Genomic DNA, 15,348 nt, shown 5'->3' on the forward strand with positions numbered 1-15,348 from the left:
TTTCTGAGCCTGGTCCTTCTCACCCTGCAGAGTCCTGGAAACTCATGCCTCCCCATTGATCTTAGCTGCAGGCATAAGGCCAGGAGGGGGAGGTTCCCAATCTCCCGGACTGTCCAACTAGAAAAGTTCCCTTACCCAGCAAGCAAAACAGGGGGCTGGTAATCCTCTGCAATAAAAATTATCTCAGCTCGTCTGATTCCGAAGCCCCTAAAAATTGCAGAGCTCAGCCTTTGCCAGGCAGCTGCCTGGCTCTGATGGGTAGGAGGTGAGCACCTCATGGCAAGGCTCGGGAAGGCTTCTGTGGACCAAGCAGAAGAGTTGGGAGCCTGAGCCCTGGCTTGTCCATCATGCACGGGTTGAGTGCCTTTGCGCAAGCTCCTTGACCTCAGTTTCTCGTCTGTAAAATGGGGGTAGCAGCACCTACCTCACTGAGTCATTGTGAGACAACGCAGGTCACATGAAGTCCTCCGAACACTGCCAGGCCCTCTATGCCATTTCTGCTACCATGGTTAAGTACCAAGAAGCTGCTCTCTGCTCACACATGAATTTTAGCTTCCTGCCTTTTCCAAATATGCCAAGCCAGAGCTGAGTGGATGGTGTAGCAGAACAGGATAATAAATACACAAATGCAAGAACAAAAAAGGAAAAGGAGTGTTCTCAGGAGGTAGAAGCTTTATTATGACATGTCTTCAAAGGGCAATCGAATCAGTAGGCCATTTATTCAGCACCTACTGTGTGCAAGCCCCTGCAGACAGTAGGTAGAGTCCAGTGTCCCACCCATGGCTTTCTGGTTCCCGAGGAGAAAAAGCACACGGGGGTCAGGGAGTTTGACGAGGCTGAGAATAGGGTGGGTGTCTGAACACCCAAGCTTTAAGGGAAGCAAACTCTGAGGCCCCATCCCACGGGGATGGGCGAGGCGTCGAAAGGCGGAGGCACGGGGTGGGAGCGGCTCTCACACAGGTGTGGGGCGGCCTTGGCCGTGGCCTCAGCAGCCGCCACAGCAACCGGAGGTGCTGCTAGAGTACTGGGACCCCTGGCTGCTGTCCCTGCAGCAGCAGCAGCCGCGCCTGCCCCCTCGGCGGCGCCTCCTGGGAAAGCAGCAGCAGCTGGTGGAGCTGGAGCCGCAGCAGCCCGAGTCGCCGCAGCAGCCGCAGCAGCCGGAGTCCCCGCAGCAGCCGGAGTCCCCGCAGCAGCCGGAGTCCCCGCAGCAGCCGGAGCCGCAGCAGGAGGACGAGGGGGCGGGCGTGGGGGCGGGCGTGGGGGCTGGGCACGGAGCCGAGCCCTGCGACGAGCCCTTGGAAAAGCCTTTAGCGGAGCTCTGCTGGGAGGACATCTCGAAGTTGGTCACACGTTCTCCAACCTGGAAGAAAAGCAGCTTTTCACATGCCAGCACTGTTGCATTCCAATTCCTCTTCCGGGCTTTTGAGGTTTGACTCTGAGCAAGTGAGCCTGCCTGATGCAAGGAAGGAAAATACACACACACACACACACACACACACACACACACACACACACACACACACACACCAAGAAAGAGGAGAGGCAAAGGAACAAACCCCAAACAGGAGGTATTCCAGTGAGTGAGTTCCACTGAATTAAGCCTGCATAGACCGGGAAACAGTCTATGCCAAGAGTCAATGGTTTTCCGTTTTCTCCGACTAGAGTACGGACACCCCAGTTCTCCACAGTGGAAAAGAAAGAGGATGTTTTGTGGCAGTTTTCCTATAAGATCCAGTCCAATATCGTCTCTTGGCTCTTTTCCCCTCCCCCATTCCACTGTGGCCAGAGACCTTCAAGTGATTGCCCCTAATTATTGGCGTTGCATAAACACTTCCTCGGTGGGGAAATCAAAGCAAATCACACATGCATCCACCTGTCCCAGCCACCCGGGTCTAAAGAATCCACAGATTCCATAAGCATGCTCATTCTTTCCAGCCCGTGCCTCTCCTTCACCACAACCACAAGGGAGAAGAGAGTGGTGCAGAGAATGGAAATACATCCTAGCCCAGGGAGCCAAAGACCTAGGTTCCAGTCACCTCTCTGCTGGAAACTTGCAGCGTCACCCCCACCCGCAGTCTAGCCTCCGTGTCCTTATTGATTCCGGGCAAGGTCGGCTCACTTGAAGCTTCAGGCACTTTCCAGGGCTCTCCTTCTGCATCTGCCTGAGTTCTGCCTTCTCCTCCCTTCTGCCTTCAGCTCTTCCCATCCTCCCCCTCCAGTTTCCACATGGAGACTTACCAGACCCTGGCACCAAAGGAAGACTCGGTCAGTTTTCCAACTGGAATGCGCCACCTGCTAGGCAGTGAACTGAGCAGTGTCCAGCCAGAGAACCTTTTATAAGATGGCAGGTAGGCGCTGGCACTTGGGAGGGGCCCATTTCCCAACAGACATGCTCAGCTGACACTCACATCCCAGAGTCATTCATCACTCAGGTAGTACCGTAGGTGGTGCACGTGGGTATACAAATCACCTCGCAGAGGTGCCAGGATTGCTGTGGCATGTTTGCTTTCCAAACAGGACACTGTCCATAGCTGGGAGGGCTGTATGAGGACTAAGACCAGGCATGGGGACTCAAGTGAGGAGTGAGCCAGGCCCTTTCTTGGGACCTATTCTCTTTTTCCTTTTCTATAGTGTACACACACACACACACACACACACACTTTTGTTCACACATCCTTCCCTGTGTAGTCATCTAGATGGTAGTTTGTAGTGCGCTTGTTATCCTGGTTCACATCTCTTGGGCCCTCAGGGAAGGTCACAGGCTATGCAAAAAGTCTGCTGGGTTTCATCCAGATGCTTCCAGATGGGTCTTTGAGTGAAGATGATGATGGGGCTGTGCCTTTGGGGATCTCAGTGGCAGTTTCTTTCGGTATTAAGAGAAGAGTTGCGAATAGAGTCAGGTGACCATTCCTCCGTTCGGCCCTGGTGGGCTCAAGAGAAAGACTTGTGCTGGATGCTGGTCCAAGTGCCAAGTACCAAGCCAGCTTGTGAGACTCTCGGTTCCTGACCCCATCACAACCCCCCTTGGGAGAGAGATTCTCCCTGAGGCCGCTCCCCAATGAGAAGAAAAGGAAGGAGGGAGGGAGGGAAGGAAGGAAGGAAGGGAGGCCAGGAAGGAAGGTGGAGGGAGGGAGGAAAGGAGAGCTTTCCCAAGGTCCAAAGTGTCCATGAAAAATGGTGCCTTTATAATAACTAACTTTTAAGAATTGGGGGAGACTTTGGAGGTCAGTTGGTTTCAGAACTGCTTCTTAATCAAGCAGGAATGTGGGATCAAACAGAAATATGGGGAGTTCCCACGGTGGCTCAGCAAAAATGAATCCGACTAGTATCCATGAGGATGCAGGTTTGATCCCTGGCTTCACTCAGTGGGTTAAAGATCCGGTGTTGCCATGAGCTGTGGTATAGGTCATAGAGGCAGCTTGGATCTAGTGTGGTTGTGGCTGTGGCCTAGGCCAGAGGGTGCAGCTCCAATTCGACCCCTGGCCTGGGAACCTCCACATGCTGAGGGTGCAGCCCTAAAAAAATTTTTTTAAATAAAAATAAAGAGAGACAGAGAAACATCCAAGGCTAAGAATTCAAGAATCAATGGTGAGGCATCGGTTTGAGAGTGAGTGAGCTGGGAGTGGCATGAGGGAGCCAACAAGGAAAGGTAAGTCGCAAAAGATACCAGTCACATTTAACATGGCTTTAGAGCCTGATTAACAGGTTGCATGTTCCAAGGGCCACCTGTTGGTGAGTACCAATGAGATATTCAAGAGGTGAGGTCAATATTGGAAAAGAGAAGGAAGTAATGAAGTAACAGGCTCTCCCCTGGGAGATGATTTGGGCAAATACATGCTCATTAAATGGACTGGCTGTAGCCTCACACACTAACTGGCTGTAGCCATCACTGTTAACTCTTATCAAAGGAAAGCCTCACTGTTCTTCCTGAACATAAAAGACCGATTCAGAATGATCATTTCTATTGCAAACTTTTTTGAGTCTTTCCCGAAGGAATTTATTCCTAAAGTAAGCAGAAAACCCAACACAGTGACCAAAGTCTTCTGGACTCCCACCTCCATCCACACACAGACACACAGACACAGACACACAGACTCCCACACACGAACCAACCACATAGAGAAGGTCTTTGGCAGAGGGGGTTGTCCTTCCTGGTTCCCTGCTCTGACCCAAACTCAGGCTTTCAGGAGCCAGGGGAAATGGGCTCAGACACTCCAAACCCGCCTCCTTAACTCACTCCCCTAGAAACTAACCCCCATCAGCTTTCCTCTCAGTCAGCTGATGGAAGCACCTAGGATTATAATAATCAGAAAAGTAAAGATGTCCAGCCATTGGAGCTCAGAATGAACATCTTTGGGCGATCTTATTGCCCATGACTAGGATATCAAGTTTTTTTCTCAATTGTCATCCATACTTGAAGGAAACCCTCCCAGCATCCTCTCACCATGACCTTTCTGGTACCACCATCTCGTCTCTGAAATCCTGTTCCCGATGCTTCTCATGTGAAGCTTGTGTCAGAGTCTTAGACGTGATTCTTTCCTTCAAGCTCAAAGTTCTCCCCTTCAGATCTTGAAAGGGAATATTGTTTCCCAGAGGTCTAAGTAGCTTTGGTTTCAAAATCTGTTTCCCCAGTTGATGTTTGAAGTGTTCCCCTGCCTTTAAAAGAAGGGAAGGGGAGTTCCCATCGTGGCGCAGTGGTTAATGAATCCGACTAGGAACCATGAGGTTGCGGGGTTCGATCCCTGCCCTTGCTCAGTAGGTTAAGGATCCAGCGTTGCCGTGAGCTGTGGTGTAGATCGCAGACATGGGCCGGATCCTGAGTTGCTGTGGCTGTGGCTGTAGGCCGGCGGCTACAACTCCAATTAGACCCCTAGCCTGGGAACCTCCACATGCTGAGGGAGCAGCCCCAGAAAAGGCAAAAAATAATAAAATAATAAAAATAAATAAAATTGAACTAAGGATTCACAAAATTTCTCCTCTATGATGATTTTTGAACCCCAATCTCCCCAAATGAGTTATAAGAAATATGCACATGGTTTCAACCTAGGAACTCCATGATTTCAAATGATGATTTTTTTTTTTTTGCAATGTCAAAAAGATGCCAGTGCTTCTTTTCCTTCCCCTAATTCCCCCTCCACTTCCAGAGTAACCCTTACTTCCAAATCTGCTTTTCTCCTTGTCTTTCTTCAAGATTGTCCTCAGCCTCCATCAAGGGCTTCTCTGCCCAAAGCACCAGCACCAAGAGTCCCTCCTGGTCATCAGGATACACTTTACCTGATTCAGCACTTGAGCGGATCACCCAGGAGGCAAGTGGACTGAGGTGCTATCAGAATCTTCTGCCTTTTATACAGGTTGAGCTCTGACCTGGCATCAGGAGATGCAGACCATGTGCGGGATGCTGATAGCATCTTCACAAGGAGCCCAGGTGACTACCTTCCACTCACTTCCCAGAGACCCAATTCCTCCCTCCATAAGCATGTCAAGCATTAACCCACAGGAAGAGCCCCTGAGAACTGCTGGCCTCCAAGATACAGATGGGCTTTGCAGATTGCACACGATGCCTGTCAGTCTCACAGGCAGCTCTGCTATGCTCCCTATTTCCTAAGCTCAGCCAGGAGGGTTCTAGTCTTCTGGGATGAAGAGAAATTCTCTCTTCTCTTTGGTTTAGGGAATCGGGGAAATTCCCAACATGGAAATCAAGTGGACCTTTTTGGAATAAAGATAGAAATCCAACCTAAATTGCTAAGCCCAAGTCACCAATCTCATGTGACTTTTTCATTCTTAGATGATGCTGTAGCCTGGACCATCTACATCTTCCTGTCTCAATGAGGCTATTTTAGGCAGGTCTAATGTAGATGGTGTGGGTGGTTGGGCTTCTCCCCTTATGTGAACTTGAACCACCAAAAGAACGCACCAATAGCACTGATTCAGCGCTAACAATCCTTTGAAATGGCAGAAGTCTGGGATTGGCTTCTCTTTCCACATGGGATCCTAAAGAAGGCATCTTTGGCCATCCCTCGGTAAGGTGGCAGGACCAGATGTATGCTGAGGGTGGAGTGGGAGAACTAGACTCAGATGGAAGTTGCCAGAAGTAAGGCATGCATTCTGGTCATCCTTAAGAAAAGAGCATCCAACTTGGGAGGATCCTTTCTGTATAAATGACTTGCTGGGACAGGGGTGGGGATGGGGAACATGGGGTTTTTGCAAAGCCCACGCAGGAACCCTACAAACGGTCTTCTGAGGCCAAGTTTGGTCCCCAGGAAAGTCATCAAAGTCTATTTAGCTGAAAGGGTAGAAAAAATATGGCATATTCACAATGAAAACTGCAGTGAGAAGCAATAAGACGGAGAGAAACATATGACACCTCAGCTCTAAGCTGGACAGAGAGACAGGCATCAGTTCCCAGCTTCACCAACTCAGGTAAGTTACTTAATCATTACCATAAAAAGAGGCTAAAACTTTCTAGCCCACTATATAAGGAATTGCAATGTTCTTAAAACAATGCCAGGGACTGTTAGTCCAAAATGCTAGTTTAAAAATAATCTTATTATTGTGGATACTCTTCTGTCAATGGGACTTGTGGACCACCATGTCTGTTATGTCTTTTAAATTTCAAATTACTGATGTGCCAGCTTTTGAATCCAAAACTATTGTTTGCAAATCAGAGTTTAGTTCTCATGTTTTCTCACAGAAAAACTGGGGAATGAGATTTCAAGTCATCAGTATGAAAAACTACAAACAGGAAGAATTTCAAGTTCATTTGTCATCCCATCCTCTGAATATTTTCAACACTTTGCTCTCTTCCTCCAGCCTCTCTTTTGAAAATTTTATTCCAGTCTTTCTCACTGTGCGTAATTTTTTAGTAATATTGTTTTGTTCTGCCTTTAAACAATCTTTGATAAAGCACTTTTATGAGAGTTTATCTAACGTCTCACCTCACGTTTTGACATAAACATTTCCCATGTTGTCATTTATCGTTTGGAGGCATTACTGTGGGCAGACACAGAACATTTCATGAAGCACACAGAATCCATTTATAAGTAGTTGGGAGCATGATCTCTAGAACCAGCCTCTGGTCCCAGCTCCGCATTCGACCTTGGGAAATTGACATGGGCTCTCTGTCTCGCTGGCCTCATCTGGGATATGAGGAAGGAAATAGTATTTATCTCATAGGATCACTTGCAGATTCAATGACTACCATCCATAAAATTCTTGGAACAGTGCCTGGCACATAAAGAACACTCAATGAATACTAAAAGTGAAACCCCATGTCACACCACTTCTAAATGTTTAATAAAGACCACCAGTGAGGGGGTAGCTTACTTTGGCTTCCAGAACTCGGCTTCAGGGGATTCATCTTATCCCTTCTTGCTAAGAAGTATAATATAACACAGGCTCTGGATTCTGGGGAAAGAAGCCAAATAGATGTTACAGGAATTATTCATTTAGGGAGTTCCCTTTGTGGCTCAGCAGTTAATGAACCCAACTAGGATCCACGAGGATGCAGGTTCGATCCCTGGCCTCACTCAGTGGGTTAAGGATCTGGCATTGCCGTGAGCTGTGATGTGGGTCCCAGATGCGGCTCAGATCCTGAGTTGCTGTGGCTGTGGTGTAGGCCAGCCGCTACAGCTCTGACTCAACACCTAGCCTGGGAACCTCCATATGCCATGGGAGCAGCCCCCACCCAAAAAAAAGCAAAAAAAAAAAAGGAATTTTTCATTTAATACATGAGCATGTTGAATTTTAAAAGGAACAACCCCCATCCCTTTTACCTATTATTATTTGGGTACAAGGCCCCCTAGCTGACACACTGTAAGGTCTTTGAGTGCGGGCACCCCTAAGGTGTCTAGTTTAGTGCTTTGTAGGTAGTAGACTCTCAATTTCCATTTCCTTGTTCAGTTGAATTTGCTATTCAGTAAGGAGAATGGGTGCCTTCGATAAATCTGACCCTAGATTTTCCTTGACAAATCCAAGACTTTTCATGAGATGATGGAAGATGTGGAAAGGACTTTGGCTCATTCAGAGACAGTGGTTCTCAAGCCCGGAAATGCCTGGGCATGGACAGCTCCCAGAAGTTCTCTGGGTGGGTCTGATGTGCAGTCCCGTTGAGAAATGCTGATTCAGACCATGCCCTTTACCCTACAGATGATGAAACTGAGGTTCATAGATGGAAAGAGACTGGTCCTGGATCACGCAGGGACTTAGAGGCTGAGCTAGTATTCAAATCCTGCTCTCAGCCCTCTCTCCATCACAGCACTGCCCCTCTGGAATATTTCTTCTTGTGATTTTTTTTTTTTAGCAAACTTTATGTTTAATTTCCCTGTTAAAAACTTCTTTATTTTTAATTTCCCTGTTAAAAATAGGAGTAAACATGGTGAATCATTGTCTGAATCTCATATTTAGAAAAGCTGGACATAATCCTTACTGCTAGTTGATCTAAGTAACCAGGAATCGAGTACCTAATGCCTGAAAGGCAGTGTCTGGCTTCACCAGGGTTGGGCCAGCTCATCGGCCCCGGAACCCTCCCCCAGGTGGCACTGCCTTGATGGCCTTTCCTTGGCCCAGAAACTCAACCCTGTTCATACTTTTGCGCTTATCAGTCCTGGTGGTGCTGAGTCACTGCAGCTAATTCACAAGAGACTGATGACATCAAGTTACAAAGAGAAACAGGAGTATCAATCATTGCCCTAATGTGGATATTCTCTTCTGGCAGGAAAACTTCTCAAAGAAGCCAAGTCATAACCTGGAGATGCTTGGTGAGGTGGGATTGCATAATGTCCACAGGCTTTGATGGTGAACAAAACTAGATCTTCCCATCAGGCCATCTGAATGTCTCCAGCCCCAGAGCGATTTGGATGGTGCTGAAAACATCTGCCACCTGGCTGCCCTGCCTCTGTGCTCCTTTGTAGACCAAGCCTCCCTCTGCTCGATCCTAGCCTGGGAGGCCCCTCTGCAGGCGGGCTTTGCAGAGTGCTGCTCTCATCCGCTACGTGCCGATTTTGGAGTTTAACATTGAGAAGACAATTTGATTATTTATGTGTCTTATTTTCACTCTGTGCTATTGCCCTATTCACCAGAGTAGAGAGATGCTTCTCCCAACAAATACGGCCATATCCCAATTCCCAGAACCTGGGAATGTGTTGCCTTATATAGCAAAAAGGACTTTGCAGATGTGATAAGCTTAAGGATTTCGAGATGGGGAAATTGTCTTGGATTATTCAAGTGGGCCCAGTAAATCTTTATTTTTTTTTATATGGTTGCACCTGCAGCATATGGAAGTTTCTGGGATAGGATCTGAATCAAAGCTTCAGCTGAGGCCGACGTCACAGCCACAGCAACTCCCTATCTGAACCGCACCTGCAACCAACACTGCAGTTCATGGGAATGCCAGATCCTTAACCCACAGAGTGAGGCCAGGGATTGGACCTGCATCTTCACAGAGACAACATTGGGTCCTTAACCCTTTGAGCCACAATGGGAACTCCCCAATAAATCTTTTTTTAAGAGGGAGGCAAGAGGGTTGGTGTTAGAGAGAAGAAGAGGTATAACAACAGAAGCAGAGGTTGGGGTGACGCACTCTGAAAATGGCCATAAGCTAAGGAATGTGAGCAGCCTCCAGAATCTGGAAACAGCAAGGAAATGGGTTCCCTAGAGCCTCTGGGAGAAACACAGCTCTGCTAACACCTTGATGTTAGCCTAGTAAGACCCATGTTGGATTTCTGATCTATCGAACTGGTCTTAAGTCACCAAGTTTGTCATAATTTATTACAGAATTACTGGGAAACTAATCCACACATCAAGATTTAAAAAAATAAGTTTCAGGGGTTCTCACTGTGGCTCAGCACCTTAAGAACTTGACATTGTCTCTTGAGGATGTGGGTTTGATCCCTGACCTCACTCAGTGAGTTAAGGATCTTGCCTTGCCACAGTCTGCAGGGTGGTTCTCAGATGCGCTCAGACCTGGTGTCGCTGTGGCTGTGGTGTAGACTGGCAACTGCAGCTCCGATTCGAACCCTAGCCTAGGAGCTTCCATCTGCCACAGGTGCAGGCATGAAAAAGGAAAAAAATTTAAATAAATTAAAAAAAACATAAGTTTCAGAACATGGTTTAATTATTTAAAGTGAGCTCAAATTTATTAAAATTATGTCCATTGATGTTTAGAATCAAAGGCTTACTTGTCTGAGTTTGACAGGATGGCTTTGGCCAAAGGGCTCATAAACAAAGATGCAGCCTGGGCTTATGCGTTCACTCCTGTATGACCTCTCTGAACCTGTTTCCTTATCCACAAAGTGGGGGTAATAGCAGTGCCCATCTCATAGGGCCTTTATGAGGATTCCTTGAAACAATGCCCGTAAAGCCCTGCCGGGACATGGCAGGTCAGAAGCTATTCTTGTCACTATTGTGATTGTCTTTATTAATAGCAGTCAGGGACCAGTGGAAACCCATAGATGTCAGGACTGTTGGTAGAGCAACCTCTTCTGGTTTTATAACTCCCAGGTATCTGTTTCCTGGATCAGGGCTTGACAAATTCCATAGAGTAAGTGAACAGGTTGCTACCACTTTGGGCCTATTTGAATTGTCAAGACACTAGCTGTGCCTCTTCTCAAGAAAAAGGACTTTTTTTTTTTTTTTTTTTTTTTTTGCTTTTTAGGGCCATACCTGAAGCTTATGGAGGTTCCCAAGCTAGAGGTCAAATTGGAGCTATAGCTGCCAGTCTACACCAAAGCCACAGCAACACCAGATCCCTAAACCACTGAGCGAGGCCAGGGATCAAACCCGAATCCTCATGGATCCTAGTCGGGATTGTTAACTGCTGTACCATGAAGGGAACACCCAAGAAAAAGGACTTCTGATCCTTTCCCCCATAGAGAACATTTTACTGTTTATAAGGTGTTTGCATTCATGCTTTTATTTGAATCTTCATAACATTATTGGGCAGAACAGATGATTATTACCCTGTTATTCAAAGAGAAAAATCAATGCTCAGAGAGGCCAAGCAATTTGACTAAGGTCACGCAGTTTAGAGAAGATTCCTGGCTTTGATCCGAGATCTTTGGGCTCTAGGTATCATTCTTGTTCTTCAAATCACAGCGCTCTTTATCCTGGTCTCTGTGCATCCTGTCAGAGAAGTGTGGACAGGCCAAGGGTCCCCAGGGGATTAGAACACAGCAACAGTTAGTTAACCACATGCAGAAAAGTGACTTTGGGCCTCTGTCTTATACCACTCACAAAAATTATGTTAAAATGGATTAGACTTAAGCATAAGACTCCCAGAAGAAACGATAGGGAAGAAGCTTCCTTGATGTTGGTCTTGGCAGTAATTTTTTGGATATAATGTCAAAAGTATAAGCAACAAAACAAGTGGGATTACACCAAACTAAAGAGCTTCTGCATAGCAAAGGAAACCATCAACAAAATGAAAAGGCAACCTAAGAGAAGGGAGAAAATACTTGCAAACCATGTGTTGGGTTTATATTCAAAATATAGAAAAATCTCACAACTTAATGACAACAAAATCTGATTTAAAAATAGCCCAAGGAACTGAATAGACATTTTTCCAAAGAAAACTTCTAAATGGCCAACAGGTTCATGAAAAGATGTTCAACATCAGTAATCATTAGGAAAATGCAAATCCAAATGATAAAGAGATATTACTTCACACTTGTTAGAATGGTTATTATACCAAAAAACAAGCGAAAAATAACAAGTGTTTGCAAGGAAGGAACCCTTGTGCACTGTTGGTAGGAATGTAAATTGGTCCTGCCACTGTGGAAAACAGTATGAAAGTTCCTCAAAAAATTAAAAATAGAACTACCATATGATCTAGCAATCTCACATCTGGGTGTACAGCCAAAGGAAATGAAAAAAGGATATCAAAAATATGTTTGCCTTCCCATGTTCCTCACAGCATTATTCACAATATCAAAGATATGGAAACAACCTAGGTATCCATCAACAGATGAATAGATAAAGAAAATGTGGCAGATATATACATATATATCTGCAATGGAATATTATATGGCCATGAGAAAGAAGGAGATCCTTCCATTTGTGACATGAACAAATCCTAAGGGCATTATACTAAGATGTCAGAAAGAGAAAGCAAATACATAAAATGTCACCTACATGTGGAATCCAAAAAAGCTAAGCTCACAGAAACAGAGAGTAGAATGGTGGTTACTAGGAGCTGGGGTGGTGGGAAAATTTGGGAAATATGGTGAAAGAGTATAAACTTGCACCTAGAAGATGAATAAGTTCTGAAAATCCACTGCACAGCGTAGTGACATGAACTAGTCCACTGTATTGTACTGTATACTTCAAAGTTGCTAGGAGACTAGATCTTAAATGTTCTCACCACAAAAAATAATAATGGTAATTATGTGACGTAACAGAGGTGTTAGCTAAAGCTCCAGTGGTCATCATATTACAATACATACATGTATCAAATCAACACTTTGTATACCTTTACTTACATAATGTTACATGGCAATTGTATCTCAATAACAAAAGTGCCCATAAGCAAACCTTAAATACTCCTCCTCTGCAAAGATAGTGCCACACAGCCTTAAAATAGGGCTTTCTGTTGTCCCAAGTGATTGGAGTGCTTGGGAGAAGAACCCTCTAGCAGTTCTGGTCTCAACCCGCAGAGCAATCATCTTTCCTGCCTGGGCGCCCCCACCTCCAAGAAATGAACACTAGACTCGCGGGTGAAGCAGGGACACCCGAGTCTGACTCACGGAGCAGCCCGGGGCCCTCAGGTGCACGTAGCGCTTCCTGGAGGAGCCTCACCTCCAAGTTCTGAGCCAGCCTAGCTCTGCCTGCTCATGGATTCCTGATCCAAGAGCTCACGCCTCCTGGGGCTCTTGGCCAGCTGCCGTGTTATCTCCTCCACCGGGAGCATTTCCATAGCTGGCTCCTGGAGGCGGGGATGCTGTGGGAGCCTCCCCCGAGTGAGTAAGCAGAGAAAGGAGGATTCCTCCTCTTGGAGTGTAAGTAAATTTCCAGGGTGGGGACCCAGAGAAGTAAAAATAGCCAAGGAGGCCCCTGGAAGCACATGCACTGAGGCACATTGTTCTTCCAGCAGGAGAAGCTGGCCGCAGAGCGACAGACATCTGTCTTGTGTCTGGTGGGGCTGCGTAACACGTGAGACTCCAGGATGCTGGGCTGTCCCTCGTGGCTACTTCATCTGCCCATGTTTGCCATCATCAGAGGAATGTCTTCAGCAGGGAATTTTTTCCACTCCATAACTTACACTGAGGACCTAGAGGGAGCCAGGCCTGTGCTAGGCAGTGGAGAGACAGAGCAAAGCCACTATCACTGCCCACTGAGTTGTCCCTGTGAGCTATAATAGGGGCAGACTGATGCATATGGAGCAAAGCTTAATTAGAGCATTTTGTTTGTTCGTTTGTTTGTTTGTTTTTACATTTCTAACAAGTTACGAAAGCATAAGCAATAGGGTGATTCCATTTATATCTCTCCAAATATATCTGTATGTTTATACACAACACTTGTAAGTAAACAGAAAAAAAAGTCTGGATGGATCTGCATTAAAATGACAACAAGCAAGTACTTCTAGGTGAGGGGTTATGAGCATTTCTTTTTTCCTTTTTCTTAACTGTCCTTTTCTAATTTTCCTACAAATAAGTACTCAGGCCTTGGATGATAAAACATGTAACTTAGCACAGAGATACTAAACTCACTGAAAGTATCAGAAAAGGCTTCGCAAAGATGGCGTTTGATGCTTCTATTCAATCACTTTTGCAGAGGTTTTGAGTTTCTACTAAGCACCAGGTACCTGCTTGGTGCTTTAGGCAGAGAGAGAGAGTTACACACGGTCCTCGCTCCTGGGGCTCCGAGCACCATCCCCCTGCTCCTCCAGCTGCAGCTCAGATGCCAGCTCCCTGCCCGCCTGGTCCCCAGAAGCCCTCCCTGTGAGACTCACTTTCCCAGATGCTTCGTCACACCCTGCCAGCACTGCGCTGCTGGATATGTGGATGTCATTTATCCTCAAGATCATGAACCCTTGGAAGCCAGAACTGTATGTTTGTTACCTTTCTATTAAATTCCTAAAGCTGGGAGAACACAGGTACCCCTGGGTGGCGTACTGAAAGGAGCCAGCTGGAAGACAGGGGGCATCCTGGTCCAAACAAGAATCTGCCTTAGAGGAGTTCCTGCCATGGCTCAGTGGTTAACGAACCCCACTAGCATCCATGAGGACATGGGTTCGATCCCTGGCCTTGCTCAGTGGGTTAAGGATCCGGCGTTGCCATGAGCTGTGGTGTAGGTTGCAGATGCAGTTTGGATCCTGAGTTGCTGTGGCTCTGACGTAGGCCGGTGGCGACAGCCCTGATTAGACCCCTAGCTTGGGAACTTCCCTATGCTGTGGGTACGGCCCTAAAAAGACCAAAAAAAAAAAAAGAGAGAGAGAGAGAGAGAGTCTGTCTTAGAGCCAGAGGCCCAGGGAACCGCATGGTTCCAACGCTTGACCTCAGCTGGGGACTGAGGACGGGCTGCCTCACCCCATGATCTGCACACAAAAGGAACCCAATGTTTATTGAATGGAAATGACCCCTCCAGAGACAGGCCCTCACCCATATCTGGGGAAAAAAGATTCTCTCCACCCAAAGACACTATCTCTTAAGATCTCAAAGCTCAACCGATGATATTCACACTCAGGGTTTGAAGAAATTTAGTTTGACTGTAGACCTGGGACCGAGCTCCAGACTGGGTACATGGTGACCCGCGGCAAATGGGGAAGGAAGACAGAGAGAGAGGAGGGATGAGGGAAAAAAGAGGAAAAGAAGGAAAGAAAGAAAGGAACTGAGATGGGAAATGAGTGACAAATACAATTCTTCGTTACACGTCATTCAGCTTCAAGTAGCGGAGATTCCATTGACAGATAAAAAATAATAAGGGAGGAAGCGAATCTCACTTGTAACAAAGAGGAAAGACACCCATACATGCGGGCAACTAGGATTTGCAACTGTAAGTTGGCGCTGCCCCTCCTCCCTCTTGGCCTCCAATATGCCCTCAGCCACCCATGCCCACCGCAGCCCCGACTCTCCCCGCCCTGAGTGCCAAGACTTCCTGAGTCTTCTCCGTCGTGCTCCCGGCTCTGGCAGACAGGTGGAGTGTGCCTGAGTCATGCGAGAGGAGTCTGAGCAATTTACCAGATGCTTAAAGACAAACAACCAAACGTTTCCTGTGCCTTTGTCTTTTCCGCCAAGATCCCAAGAGTGATCTGGGAATATGACCATCTCTATCCTAGGGCCACAAATTGCTCTTTCCAGGGCATTCAGTTTCTCGAACCCCTTCCTGCTCCCCTCTACTCAGCCTCTGTGCCCTCTG

The 15,348-nt window shown here is 46.8% G+C and overlaps 1 protein-coding gene across 1 annotated transcript in view; it reads right to left on the bottom strand.

The window, feature by feature from the left end:
* Nucleotides 1-652: 652 nt before the first annotated feature.
* Nucleotides 653-15,348, bottom strand: part of CRCT1 (cysteine rich C-terminal 1) — a 239,033-nt gene continuing 224,337 nt past the window's right edge. The window contains exons 2-3 of the mRNA XM_085023111.1: nucleotides 7,324-7,404; nucleotides 653-1,360 (exon numbers count right to left, since the gene is read on the bottom strand). Of these exons, the coding sequence (XP_084879237.1) occupies nucleotides 986-1,333 (348 nt within the window). The 5' untranslated portion in view covers nucleotides 1,334-1,360; nucleotides 7,324-7,404 and the 3' untranslated portion in view covers nucleotides 653-985. The remainder of the gene's footprint in view (nucleotides 1,361-7,323; nucleotides 7,405-15,348) is intronic.

Source organism: Sus scrofa, chromosome 4 (assembly GCF_054392235.1).
Source record: "Sus scrofa isolate SSC_HxYL_T2T_F1_AM1 chromosome 4, Sscrofa_HxYL_maternal_Yorkshire_Landrace_v2.0, whole genome shotgun sequence".
Lineage (NCBI taxonomy): Eukaryota > Metazoa > Chordata > Mammalia > Artiodactyla > Suidae > Sus > Sus scrofa.